We start from the raw sequence: 13760 nt of genomic DNA on the forward strand, positions 1-13760 counted from the left end.
GGCTTACCCTTCCTCCTGCAAAGCCCCATGTGACCGGTGAGTAAGTGCAGTGTTTCCTGTAGAAAGCAGAGCTTTGCTCACTGTTGCCTTGCAAAAATCTAGTAACTCTTTCCCCTAGCATCGAGGCTGTGGTTCCTGCAGCATCTAGCCACCTCCTCGAAGCAGCCAGCATGGAGGGACACAGCAGGAGAGGAGATGCTGACTGGGGCTGGGATTTCTCTGCTGGAGGCTGGCTGCTGTCAGGGGGTGGGAAGCGCTTGCTGCAGCAGCTAATGCAATATTCAAGACAGCTGTAGCAATGCCAGCAGGTGCTGCTTGCTCAGAGGTCAGATGGCAGCCCTCTGTCCTTAGGGGTAGGGTATTTCGTGCAAGTTCCTGCACACAGACTATATCTAGTTCCCAGCTGGGAGAGCAGCTTGCCTCGGTCACAGCTCCCCTTGCTGGGAAAATGTGCTTTTGCAAAGTAGAAGGTCAGCGTGACCGGTGTGCTGAATGAAAGCTCCCTGCCAACAGCCAGTGAGAAGAGCAGGAGGGGTTAGTGGCTCTGTGAATGTCTGGTTGCTTCTGCCTGCTCAGACCCTCAGCTGAGCTCCATCCAGCACTTAGGCATCCTCCTCGTACCCAGCCCAGCAGATCCCCATGCAGAAGAGAGGGAAAAGCGCTGCTTTGCTTTGCCCCAGCATGCAAGCGAGCAGCCAAGGGCTGTCTGCAAGCACAAAATGCAGGCGCTGGGTTCAGCTTTGCTCATGATTTTATTTCTCTTGTGCCAGGATGGGAAGATGTGGAGCTGTTAACACTTGGTTGACTCTGTGCCCCTCACAGCAGGGCACCTACTGAGCTTGGGTTTCTGCCAACGAAGGTATGTTGCAGATGTCCCAGGCCCTGCAAATGAGAGGTACTGTGGGGATTTGCAGTAACTCATCTTGACTTCACATCTCTTAGTGGACTCTGCTGGCGTGGGGAATGCAGCACAGAGTTGCTCACCAGCTCGGTCAGGTTGTCACTTACTCTGCTTCTTCTTTAGAGATTTGTTTCCCTGAATATAAAACTTCTGCAATCAGAGACACCATGGGGTCACAGTTCAGGCTGGCAGCTGCAGTCACGAAGCCATCCCTGAAAGGGAAAGCGGAAGAATGTAGATCTCTTCAGTGTACATAACTCAGCACGGTAGCATCCCTGTGGCACCCTGGCTAGAGGCCAGCTGTATTTTGGAGGGCTCAGGGCAGGGTGGCTGGTACTGCAGGGTGCACGGGAACGCCTGACACTGCTGGGAGCTGGGCACCGAGCCTGGGAGCAGTGAGGCAGAGGGAGAGGAGACGTGTCTCAGGCTCCCTGCCCAGCTGGTGTCTTCATGGAAGCTCATCCTCTTCTCCTTCCCTGCCCTGCTTTGGTTTTCTCTGAAACCATCTCTCTGCTGGTTCAACGGCCAGCAGTTGCCTGTGGTGCGCAGCCGTGGGAGGTGATGTGGAGCCTCTGCGGGAGCTCTGCAGGCCGTAAGGGAGAGGAGACCGTGCCCTATCCCCAGGGTGCTGCTGAGTCGGGGCACAGACTGGCCACGGATTCACTCACCTGATGTAAAAGATCAGGAACTTCTGTTGTTCCAGGCTGCCCTTCACAACAGTGTCTGTGTATCCCTTCCCGCAGCCTGCGAGAGAGAGCGTCGCAGCCTGCTCGGGGAGCCCTGGTACAGCAGCTGCCACCCATCCCACCTCAGTGCCATCACAGGTGGGAGCAGAGGGGACAGTGACTAGCTGCCACAGGGCTGGGGAGCAGGCATGAAGGCCCTGGACAAGCAGAACTGATCCAGAGGTACAAGGCTGCATCATGATCCCAAGCTTTTCCTTGGCTTGGAGAGGGAAATTCTTCCTCCTTCATGACTTCTAAGCCACGGGAGATCATCAAAGAACGAGAGCTCTGGGTAACCTTCAGGCCCAGAGCTCAGAAACAGGGTTCACAAATTTGCCATGGCAGCCAGTCTAAAACCTGAGCTGCTTCAGGTAAACTCTACAACTGCTGTCTTGTTACATCCACCCAGCTGGCGGATGAGCAAATGGGCTAGAAAGCAGTTCAACTGTTCCCAACTCTCTGCCCCCTCCTACCTGCATAGCGGATGGTTTTCCCAACCATTGTGGTCCAGAAGAAGGGAACAGTGTGCAACTCCTTGTCTTTCTTCAGCATGTTTAAGGCAGCAATGTGACCTGTGATGAACCAGCAGAGGAAATATTTTTTTGTAGGTCCTCGAAGAAGTGTCCCCTGCCTCTTGTTATCCTGCTGTCCCTTCTGCCCCATTCCCTCCATGCCCATCTCCAAGGGAAGCTGGAACCGAGGCAGCTGCACTGTCTCACCATGGGCCTCGGCCACCTGTTGGTGATGGATGCTGGACTGGTCCCCGTTGAGCAGCGCTACAGGAAAGGAGACCACATCTCCCGCAGCGAAAACATTTGGGATGTTGGTTTGCATGCGCTAATGGGATAAAAAGCAATTAGTGCAACGATGAGAGGGAAGGGATTGGGTGTGGACCAGGGATACTCAGTTGGCACTTACCAGATCCACCAGGATGGCACCGCTGTCATCTCTGGCGATGGAGGTGCCCTTCAGAAATGCTGAGTTAGGGAACACCCCTGCAGGGAGAGGAGCAAGGACAAAGCTCTGCAAAGGCAGGGAGGAAACTTGGCCTCGGCCCTACAGCAAGCACATGCCCATGGTGCCTGTTCAGCCTGCTTGGAGCAGAGCAGCTCGTGGCAGTGACAAGTGCTTGGGCTGGTTCTGAGCTAATCCAGGGGCAATAAAACCAGGGCCCAGAACAAGGCATGGTCTGAAAATGCAGCAGTGACCTACGGAGCTCAGCAAGTGTGCCAAAGTTATACTGAGAGCGTAAGTAGCTCCTTTCCTCCTGCCAAGTGTTTGCTCATGGGCTGCTGCCTTTCTCCAGGTGCTTGGGGCCAAGAGGACAGGCTGGATGATAACAGAGCGGGAAAGAGACTGCAGGGAACTGTGTCCTGGGAATGAACTGTGATGTTCTGGGCTTGCTGGCTGTTTTCCCCATTCGCAAAGCTGCCTCCCTCTCCCAACTAGGGTCTCTTACCTATTCCCACCACGACCACATCTGCGGGTAGTTTCTCTCCACTGGCAAGAACAGCCTCTGTGACCTAGGAAGCAAGCAGGAATCGTTAACAGAGAGTTAAAAACTCTGTCCTAATTCCTGCAGCCTCCCTGCTGCCTCATTCTTTGCTGTCTTTTTTCTTCCCCACGTTCAGATCACCTTGTTCAACTAACGCTTGTTGCCAGGAATGTATGAGAAAATCACACTGTTGTCCCTGGGATACGAACACATATTGGTGCCATCTGAGCCCAGAGTTGTGCTCAATGAAAATAAATGTGAGGGTCTAGATGTGGGAGAGGAAAGCCTAGATGTAGGCACTGTGCTATACCTCAGTTTGGGGTTTTTTCCCCTAAAATTAGCAGTTCAGGGATCACAATGGCATGACTGACCTTTCCATCCTTTCCTTTCAGCTCACAGAGTTCTGTTTTCATGTAAAACTTCACCCCCCTATTTTGCAGCATCTGAAAAGGAAGAGGAAGCTGGTTTGAGTATTCACTAGGAAATTCCAGGCTGTACTGCTGTAAAAACAGCCATACCCAGCCAAAACCCAGGCAGGCAGCTTAGCTGCTGCTCCAGGCTGCAGAGAGGTTTCATTTGTGTCCCTGGCTGGTGCAGGGTGCCTGGAAGCCTGGCTTTGCTCTGCTGTCCTGGTCAGGACTGATGTGTGAGGTGGGTCTAGGATGAAGCAGGAGGCCTTGGAGACGAAGCTGAGCTGGGAAGTGTGACGCGTGTGTGACGGAGGTTGGGACCAGCTATGTGTGCAGATCTCCTTCAGTGAACTGTGTGTGAGAAAGGTGGCTGGGCACGCAGTGTTATGACTCAGCGTGGGGGCTGATTTCCTGGGCTGTTGCAGGTCACAGCGCTGCTTGGCTAGCATGCGTTCTCCGTCCTAGAAATTAGCACCAGGTTTTCCTAACCTTCATGGCGACACCTCCAACCTGTGGACCCAGTGCATTCTGGAGAGGGAACTCCTTTTTTTCCACCACTGAGATGGCACCAGCCTTGTCTGAGAGGAAGGCAGCTATCTCCATTCCTGCAGGGGAAAGGCATGCCCAAGGTAAGCCTGCTGCAAGCATGAACCTGCACCCTGCTCCTTGGAAATCTTTTCCCCTTCCAGGTGGGGAGAACAAATCTGATGTATTGCCAGTGCTTAACTGCTCTTCTATGCATTTCTGGGCTGAGGTATTTAGCTCCCCCCATTCTTTGCTCTCATGCACTACGGACCTGGATATTAGGAAGTGCAAAGAACAGCTCCTGGTTGTGTACAAAATAACTCCCTTTCTCTGCCTTTACCCCCTCACTTTCCCAATGCTTCTGGGGAATCCAGCTCCTCTGAAGGACAGCGACCTTTTCATAAGGCACATTTCCCTCTGTCCATGTCCAGAAACTGTTTATAGCTCTCAAAATTTCTGGCTATCAGAGGAAAGAGTGAGTGCGTGCTGTGTAACACATATCCCCACCAGCTACAGGGCTCTGGGAAGGAACCCAGCCAGGTAGTGAATGAACATCCCTTCCCCTAGGGCCTCTAGTTAATCTGCAGATGCAGCAGAAGTGGGTTTCAAGGCTATCACTGATGACTTGATACCCACTCCAGCCTGGTACCTATGAATGAAGCTCCTACGATCACCAGATTCTTCCCAGTTGCCAGCTCTAAGATCTTGCTAGAGTCTTCAGGGGTTTGGAGAATGCACACATTCTGCAGGTCTGCACCTGGGACTTTGAGGAAGCTGGAGCTGAAAGAGAGAGAATCCAGATATGTCTCATGATGAGAAATGAAACAGAAAGAATGAGAGGGAAGCACAAACCCATGCAATCTCTTGGCTGTGTCATCCCATCCTGTCCTTTCAGCTCATCTCCTACCACCTCCCTCTCACACACGTCTAGAAAACCTCCACATCCCAATGTTGACCCATCTTGTCCTGTCTAAAATTTTGTGTGTAGTAAATGCTTTGTGCACTCACTGGCTGCCTGTTGCAATGAGCAGCCGATTGTACTTCTGAGAGGACCCATCCATGAAGCAGACCTTCTGCTTCTGGAAATCCACTGACACTGCCTGCAGGAGAAAGGAGGCAAAGATCAGACATGTACCTCTGGTCCACTGGTGTCCTGCCACATCAATCCGTTCTGCTTGCCTGCAACTGTGTGCCCTCTTCCTGGACACTCACGTGAGATGAGGAATGCTGGGGTCCTCTCTCTCACCTCCTACAGGCCTTAGGCTTTAGGAGCACTAAGTATGACAGCACGAAATCTAGGTTCCTCTAAAGGATGTGCAGAAGGCTAGTTTCAAGGGTCACCCTCTTCACATGTGATGGGCACATCTGTCCATGGGGAGCCCAGATCAGTGTTACATCCAAGGCATGCACACCATCCCTAGCACTGACCTTGGAATGCTGTCCCAGAGGATAATGTGTGTACTTAGGCAGAGCCCTAATGTCTATAAATGTAGCGCTGTGCCTGCAGGTGTGGGCATCCCCTCCCCGTGGCAGGAACAGGACCACCCATTGAGGACTGAGCTCAGCTGCTTTTGTACCTCTTTTTCCATCCAGAACTCTATGCCGTGAGCATCAAGGAATTCAGGTTTCCTCAGGTAGATGTCCTCAGCTTTCAAGTTCATTTCCTGGAAACAAAACAGAAATATGAAATAAAGCACTTCTTACAGACAGCAATACTCTTGCAGTGTTTGCCAGGAAGTAAGTTTGCATAAGAGGTAAATTTTGCATTAGTAAATCACAGCTCCCCACACTGCCCCATCTCCATCATCTTCTTGTACTCCCTCAGAAAGACCCATCAACTCAAACTCTAGTTGGAAGAACTCAGTGAAAGGAGATAAAAACATTACCTTATGGTGGACTCTGATCAAAGACTTTCTGGGAGGAAGAAGTGAGATGTTAGCTGGAAATTATACCCTATCAGCACTCCTGCTTTGCCAAAATGTCTCACTCAATTGCTCAGTCTGGTCCGGAGTATGGGTCATGTCCCTAATACACACGTGGTACCCAGGCACAGTCCTGGCCTTCTCACGTACGAACCTTGCTCAGTTTGGACTTGTCATATGGAACATGTTTCTCTTTGGTGACCACAATGATCCTGCCAGTAAAGCCCTCTTGGCGAAGTGTCTCTGCACACACCAGAGCAGCCACACCTACAAGAGATGTTCATCTCAGCCCTCTTACACGTCACTATGGAGTAGGAGGAAGAAGGCAAGTCCTCCCCGGAGAAAAGAGTGACAGCTCACAGCATATGTTGGGAAGGGCACAGCAGAGACCACTTCACTGACCTCCCCCCAGAAGCAGCATCGTCTCCCGGTTGAGAAGGCATCGCTTGCTTGTGTCCTTCACCCTCAGGCTGCTTTCAAGATCCTAGAAGAAAACGAGAAATGCTGAAATCATACGTAGCTCAAGGTGCTGCTTGTGCTTAGTCACAGCAGGTAAGGTCAGTACCTTCTTTTTTGCTGTAACAAACACCTTTCCGTCTTCCACTGTTACCTGAAGAGGTGAAAGGAGAGTACATTTAAGTGCTGCATTCATGAGGTTGTGGTAGGAGCTTTCCTAGGAGGTTCTGGTCCAGTGGGCCATCTGTCTCAGATACACCAAGAGTGACTTGTAGGGATCTTGGATGTCAAACAATGCTGAGGAGCTCATGAGCTTTTCTCCTCATCCTAAGAGCACTCAGGAAGAGGTGTAAATCCTTTTTTCTTTCCAAAAGAGCTGTGCTGGCTATGAGGGATACCAGGATGTATGGCATCACCTTTGATTGAATGGAGTTTTAGGATGGGGAGTTACATGATCCCAAGAAACCATCCCATGTGTTGTAGCTCTGCGAGACCTTGACGAGAGAGCTGTGGCCAGGGCAGGGTGCTTTCAGTTGGTGTCAGGGACACAGAGCTTCTGAGAGTGAATGAATGCGAGTGGTATGCAGGACATGGCCCAAGTTGGGAGGAGGAAGAGACAAGAAGTCACCTTAAAGCAGGGAAGACAGTCCAGAGAAGGGTATTCCTCGATGTCTCCAGTTTTGATGTTAAAGCAGGCGCCGTGCCAGGGACAACGCAGCCTCTCCCTTTTCAAGACTCCTGCAATAGAGAAGCCCCCCCACAACCGAGTGAAGAGAGCTGACCGCCCTGATACAGCTTCTCCCCCTTGCCCAGAGCCAGGGTTACCTTTGCTGAGCGGGGCACCGTGGTGGGGGCACTTACTGCCCAGGGCTCTGAACTCCTTCTTGTTCCTCACCAGCAGCACCGGGTAGCCAGCCACCATCACCTCCCAGAGCCTGTGGGAGACGTGGAGAGGTGGGCACCCTGGGGAGCTGAGGCTCAGCCCCTCGCCGCTCCCTCAGCCAACAACATGGTGGCTGCCAACATGGCGGCCACCAACATGGCGGCTGTTGCCATGGTGGTGCCACCCCTGCTGCCTGCAGGCCTCACGGCAGCAGGCCGGGACCGGGTACTCACTCTCCATCCCCAACATCTGCCTCTTTGCAGACCTCGGTGGTGACGGTGTCGTCGCCGTCCATGCCGGTGGCTGTGGGCAAGCAGAGGGAAGGGTCGGCTGACATGGGTGCTGTCGCCCGTAGGCATTGTCTTTCACCCCTCGGCAGACAATCCTCCCCATGCACCCTTGTGCCATCGCTGCAAAATCCCACCCCAAAATACAGGGCCACCGCTGCCCCAGCTGGGAGCAGGTCAGCACCAAGGGGTCCCAAACTCCCGGTACAGCAGGAAAAAAAAACTCAGCTGGTGGAAAACACACATTTCCCCCCTTTTTTGTGTCCAAACCTAAAGCCTGTTCCTCTTCCCTTTTCTCCTCCGACTTAACCCGCTTTTTGTTTTCAGCCCCGTGTCCCATTAAACTCAACTGCAGCGCAGGGTGAGTGAGCAAATACAACTAATGACCATTGTAAATAAATACAATTATTCATGGCAAGGTGCTGCTGCCATGTCCCATGGCTCCCCCAAATCAGGGTCTGAAGAGCTGCTTCAGCCTCTCCGAACTCTCTCCAACATTTGTGCAGAGACGTTATTCACGGTAATTGCCACGAAAGCAGTAATCCCTGCCCAAAACGCCTCCTGGGCTAGAAAAGAGCCAAAAGTCTTGGTCGTTAGCACTGTCCCTGACTTAGCAATCAGCTGAGAGGCTGATTAGAAATCTCCCTCTCTTTTGGAGGAAGAAAGCAAGAAATGGAGCAGAGGAATGTCATTCGAGGCAAGTTTCCATGCAGGGTGGTGACTTGCTCCTGCAAATCCCCACCGCGCCGCTGCCCCGCTCCCAGGTCCTTTAGGAGAAACATCAGCAGGTACTCACCCGATCCCACCGTGGGGGGCTCAGGCAGCCGACCCCGGAGTCGGAAAGCCACCAGCGCTGCCGTCTGCGAGTTTCTCCTCTGCAGAGGTGACACCCTCGCGTCTCACTGCAAGTGCTCTCCCTGCCGCCAGCCCACGGCTGGGTGATGCTCTCCCCGACTTGCACAACGTCTCCGTCCTTCAGCAGAGGCATCTCCTGGAAGCGGCTGTCTGCCAGCGAGTCTTATCTGATTTCTGCAACTGGTCTGTGCCTAATTAAGTGTATTTTGCTCAGGTTTAGAATTGCAAAAGAATTAAGGGCACTTAGGAATTACAGCGCAGGTGTGGTCTAAAGACCGGGTGCATTGTGTGCAGTGTGAACAGAAACTTGAGTGGATGCAGTGATATTCTGCTGTGGCTTCCCATTGCCCCTTTTCTTGATGGAAAGCGCTCTAGCTCAGTGCAACGTATTTTTGCAGCGCTCTGGAATGATATTACTATTTTTTATATATTTCAATAACATTTAAAACTATTTAATTTGATCTTTTGCTAAGATCTCTCTCCATTGATTTTAAGGAACATGAAGCGTTCAGCACCTCTGCACGTGCATTACATCCCAGCTCTGCTTCTGGTTCATTCTGCTGATGTCCAGGCACATGGTCTCATCGTCCTTTGGTCCCTGACGGATGTCACCAAGCAGCGTGCTCCCTGCTGTACTATTTTTGGAACAGAGTGGGAGCTGCAAAAAACTGAGAGTAACGCCTACGCTGTTTGCGTCTACTCCAGTTCTTGTCTCTGTTTCGCAGTCAATATATTTCACAACCTTGAAATAATGCCTCAAAATTTAGGGGTGGAAAAGTTACTATCAGTGTGCTTCCATCATCTCCCTTGCAGAACCAGAGCTTTGCATTGACGGGCTTTCTGCCACGCAGCACGTTCCCAAATCCAGTGTGGGGAGGGGAGGATAAAAATCCTTTGGTGGGCATGGCCCAGAGAAGAGACATGCACAGGGATGCTCAGTAAATGCAAGCTGGCTGATGTGTGAAGCAGCTTGCTTTGTCGGACCCTTCAAGCCATGAGTATACTTTCTTTTAGTGCTGGGTGCCGTGGTGCTGCCGTGTAAGGAGTGATCTTAGCCCATGGGCAATGCACGCCCATGATGGGCTCAGGTGTGAGGTATTTTCTCACAGTGCCAACAAGCAGCTTTTGGGCTCTGCCTTCCTGGCCAGGAGCCTGAATATGAAGCAATTTGGCTGCCGAACGTCCCTGTTTAAACTCTCTGTAATTATTCCCCAGAAGCGCATTCCCACGTGGAGAAGCAGCAGCCCTCGCGGAGACGTTCTCTGACTCAGCAGAAATCCCTGAAAAACATTGTTTGCTTATGGATGAAAGCTGCAGCGCGCCGGCAAAGTGGCAGGTACAAAGATGTGCAGCTGTGGGAGGCTTCGGGACGAGCCAGATGGAGCTCGGTCCTGTGCACTGGCATCCACACTGCGGGGCTCAGCAGCTAATTTGGCTGCTGGATGCTGCTGGATGCAGCCGAGCAGCTGGGGAAGGGCTTTTATAAAATGCAAAGGGATAAAAGCAAAACAAAATGCCCATTTCTGATAGGGCCAAAGATAATGGCAAAGGGTAGAAAGTTGAAAAGGGCACTGGATGTAAGAGGAAAGGTTCAGGTTAGCTGCAGGGGTGCTGTGTTGCTGCATCTCTGAGAGCCAGCACCTAGGAACACACAGTATGGCCTCGAGGGATTCAGGCAATGGGATGGTGTTGGAGGCAGATTTTTGGAAAGATGACCTGTAAGCATCTTTTGGCCCTTTGTTAGGTAACCCAGAGATAGATGCTCAGTGTGGCTAAGACCTTTGCTTGTAACACACAGCAGGATTAAACACAGGAAGGAAGAGAGCGAAAAGAAGCAGTGCCCTCAAACGTGAGCGGAGCCCAGGTAGGCATCGGAAATCTCTGACCAGACCTGCTGCCTGCATTGGTGCTGGCTCACAAGAGCTGCTGAGCTGACCTCATATTTTATTAGGTATCTTCACTTTTGCTGTGTCTCTCTAGTGCTGTCAGCACACCAGAAAATTCAAGTTTAGAGGCGAAGATTTAAGGGGGGTAGCTCTCCTCCCTTCAAGTCCCTGCTACTGTCAGCTGGTGTAGCACATTTTTTCATGCCGTAATGCAGCTGTGGCTGTGTGGATGCATCCTTGTCCCACCTTTGCTTGGCCCCAGCTTGCTCAGGTCAGGGTCCTTCCCTGCTCTAGCAGACCTGCCGATTTTAACCGAGCGCTACCCACAGAGCTGAATGTTATTGAAGACTGTTCAGGCACAGGAAGAGGAAGCGAGGTGCAAACTGCAGCAGAGCTAAAATGATTAATGGGACACCGCTCTCAGAACAGCTTGGTTTGTGATATTAATAACGAGAGAATTCAGGAGGGAACCTAACCTGTTCCAAGTTGCAGAGCCGGCAGCAGCAGGAGACGTAGTTAGGAAGCTCCTGTGCTTATTTTCCTAATGCAGGAGGAATCGAGTGGGCTCAGCAACGTGTGGTGCTGCACGGAGTGGGTGTAGGGGCTGAGACGTGCTTCTACCTTGCAGGGCTCATTCTGAACCTGTCTGAATCGCAAAAAAAGCATGTGGTCATAAATACATCATGATGTAACCAGAAAGCAGACAGATATCCATAAAAAATTACTTAAGCTTGAGAATGGTGAACTATACAGGGGAAAAAAATGTTTATCCCACAAGGGAGGAAGACATGGAAAAGGAAATTTTTAGTGGGAATGAATTTGCTTATAGGGTAAGAATAATTATGTGTGCTGTTTCACATTTTCTTCCTAAGCATGCCTGTCTGGTGGTGGTGAGAGATGGGATACAGGCTGGGCAGACACCTGGCCCCACATTTCACTGTTCACCACAAGGAAAGAATGAACTTGAATAACTAAGTAGGAACTTACTAATAGCAGCAGATAAACAATTCAGAAAGTAGACAAATTTGGGCCATGTCAGCTACTGAAAGCAGAGGAGAGATATAAGGAACTGCCCATGCTGCTGTGCTTGAAGGGGTTTTGCCCGTCAATGTGTCTGCCCATGGAATTATTTTTTTTATCCTACAGCATATCTGTGCAACTGAGGTGAGAAGGAGAGAGCACGTCCTTTGTGCAACCTGATCATGGCAGCTAGCCCAGCCCAAGCCCCTGAGAGACAACTGAGCCTGCAGCATCCTTAGGGACGCTCTACTGTTGTCACAGGTTTCTCCTACAGGTCCCTTGTGCCAAAACCTGAGAAAAAAAAGACTTCCAGTCCTGGGAAAAAGGAAGAAGGCCAAAAGCAAGAGCATCCAGAGCAATCTGCCATGGGGTTGTTTATTACGTGGGCAAAGCAGGCTCTGCCTGGGTGGCTCTGGCTCTTGGGTAAGGGGGGCATTCCTGCACGCCAGGCTGCAAAAGGCAGCATGCTGTGCCTGGCCAGGCAGCAGCCAGTAGCTGGTACCAGAGCATCCCGGTGCTGTGAAACTCCCAGGAGACGCTGTATTATTCAGGGAATGATCTCAGGAAGGATGACCAACCTGGACAGCAGAACACCTGCAGGGCTGGTCAAAACACTTGGGGGAGGGAAGGGAAGAGTCCTCCCCTCGGGAGGCCGAGCTCACAGGTTTGAGCAGGGTGAATGGATGGGCTGCGGCGCAAAGCCAGATGATTTCCTCTGCCAGATAAGATCAAGTCCTGAGGTCAGTGGTTAAGTGATGCACACTTTGGCATTTCTTGCATTAAATCCTGGAGGGGGGTGAGTGTGTGTGAAATGGAGCTAAGGGCTGGGGAAAAAGGTAGTAAAAACTCTCTGCGCTGTCGGTGCCAGCAGAAACCCTTCTCCTGCTCACCATGCTTGCATGACTAATGTACCTTTGTCCTGTGGCTATGGTGAGTATATCCCCAGGTCCACCTGGAGAATATCCAGCTTCCACATCAGGAAGGTGTTTCTGGCTGGAAGGAGTGGACGCTCTTGTTTGCATTGATTTCATCTCTCTTCACAGCTACCTCTGCAATGCCTGGGTGTGCTTTGCCGTACCCAGCATGCATTTTGCACAGTAGATCCTTTCATAACTCTGGAGTTATAGACTTTCTGAATGAAAATGTGCATATATAGAGTAAAGCATTCCTATATCGTCTGATTTTTTATGACGTAGCAGATAGAGTAGTGACACACTTTAGAGAAGGATGAAGACAACAGCTAATTAAAGTTCGGAAACCAAGCTGCTTGATTTGCTTGAGATCTTGGACTCCTCAAATTATTTTAGGTGTTATCCAGGTCTGGCATAAGATGAGCAGATGGGCTTTATGCCTCCCTGGCTGGAAAACAGCAGATTAAGGGAGCAAGGCTTTCCAAAAACAAGAGCGTGACTTTTGCCAGAAGGACTTTGCCGTGTCAGAAGCTCCCACATGTGTTGGCGAGCCCCCGGCTGTGCTCAGGAGCAGAGTGGTCTCCTCCTTGTGCAAGGGATGGCAGAGCTGCGAAAGTACACCCAAACCCCCATCCAGGAGTAGTGGGGAGCATCTGAGGGAGGACACAGTTTATCTGGCAGAATTCATATGGGGGATTATCAATAAATTGCCAGCTCTTTATTGTGGAGAATGGGTTCTCCCACCCAGAGAGAATGGGTTCTCTCTGCTGCAGAGAAACTCCAACCTGTGAGAGGGAGAAAAAAAACTGTCCAGCTATTGAAAAAAACTGCTGTACACTCCATTTACACCCCTGCTGTGGGATTAGCTGTGGTCCCCACGGCGTTACGGGATGGATGTTAGCACGTCCTTGCTGACATCTGGAAGGAGTTCCCTGCCCTGCTGGGAGCAGGCACCGGCAGCGACCCATCACCAGGCTGAGCTGCCTCCCTGCAAAAAATGAGGTCGTTCGGGGACTGTTGGAAAACTTCTCGAAATTTAGGTGAAAAAGGCAATATCTCCAAATAAGGTGTGAATGAAGAGTCCCATCAGATCGGGCCGCTCTTCCCAGCTCTCCAGCGAGCGTGCAGGGACCTCTGGTGGCAGCTGTGCCCGAGAGCTCCTGTCCCTGCTCTTCTGTACGGCTTCTTTTGGGACAAGTCTGGCCTCCCAGCCTCTGGGACGTGGCTGAATATTTGGCTTAATTTGGTGTCAAGGGACCTGTTTGGAACTGGGCTTGGAAGTCTCCAGCTCTAAAACCATTCCTGCTTAATGCCATTGCTGCAGAGGAAGGGAGAAAAGGAGAAAAGGCTGGAAAAAGTTTGTAAGAAACCACTGTCTGACAGCAAGTCCTGGTAAAATTAAAGTAAAATCTGGGCTGAAAGTATCCAAAAAGTACTATGTATGTAGCTGTTGCTAGTGCTCTAGCAGTGGGATCAAAGCCCCT

General features: G+C 51.2%; 1 protein-coding gene across 3 annotated transcripts; it reads right to left on the reverse strand.

Annotated features, from left to right (window-relative positions):
* Positions 1-714: 714 nt before the first annotated feature.
* On the reverse strand, positions 715-8597 carry LOC104314186 (apoptosis-inducing factor 3-like). Of its 3 annotated transcripts, XM_009913548.2 has the most exons (19): positions 8401-8597; positions 7551-7620; positions 7260-7369; positions 7063-7172; positions 6544-6588; positions 6381-6462; positions 6133-6245; positions 5634-5720; positions 5065-5156; positions 4706-4836; positions 4021-4136; positions 3493-3564; positions 3086-3149; positions 2545-2621; positions 2346-2463; positions 2100-2198; positions 1570-1645; positions 1009-1113; positions 715-882 (listed from the first exon to the last, which is right to left on the reverse strand). In XM_009913548.2, exons 2-19 carry the CDS (start codon positions 7610-7612, stop codon positions 831-833), a joined length of 1611 nt encoding a protein of 536 aa, XP_009911850.2. In that variant the 5' UTR covers positions 7613-7620; positions 8401-8597; the 3' UTR covers positions 715-830. The 3 variants fall into 3 exon arrangements, 2 of the variants coding, with proteins under 2 accessions (XP_009911850.2, XP_069647378.1); XR_011326072.1 differs by lacking the exon at positions 1570-1645 and having other exon boundaries at positions 748-882; XM_069791277.1 differs by lacking the exons at positions 715-882; positions 1009-1113; positions 1570-1645 and adding an exon at positions 1442-1569.
* Positions 8598-13760: the final 5163 nt, after the last annotated feature.

The sequence above is a fragment of the Haliaeetus albicilla genome, chromosome 9 (genome assembly GCF_947461875.1).
Source record: "Haliaeetus albicilla chromosome 9, bHalAlb1.1, whole genome shotgun sequence".
In the NCBI taxonomy this organism is placed as follows: Eukaryota; Metazoa; Chordata; class Aves; order Accipitriformes; family Accipitridae; genus Haliaeetus; species Haliaeetus albicilla.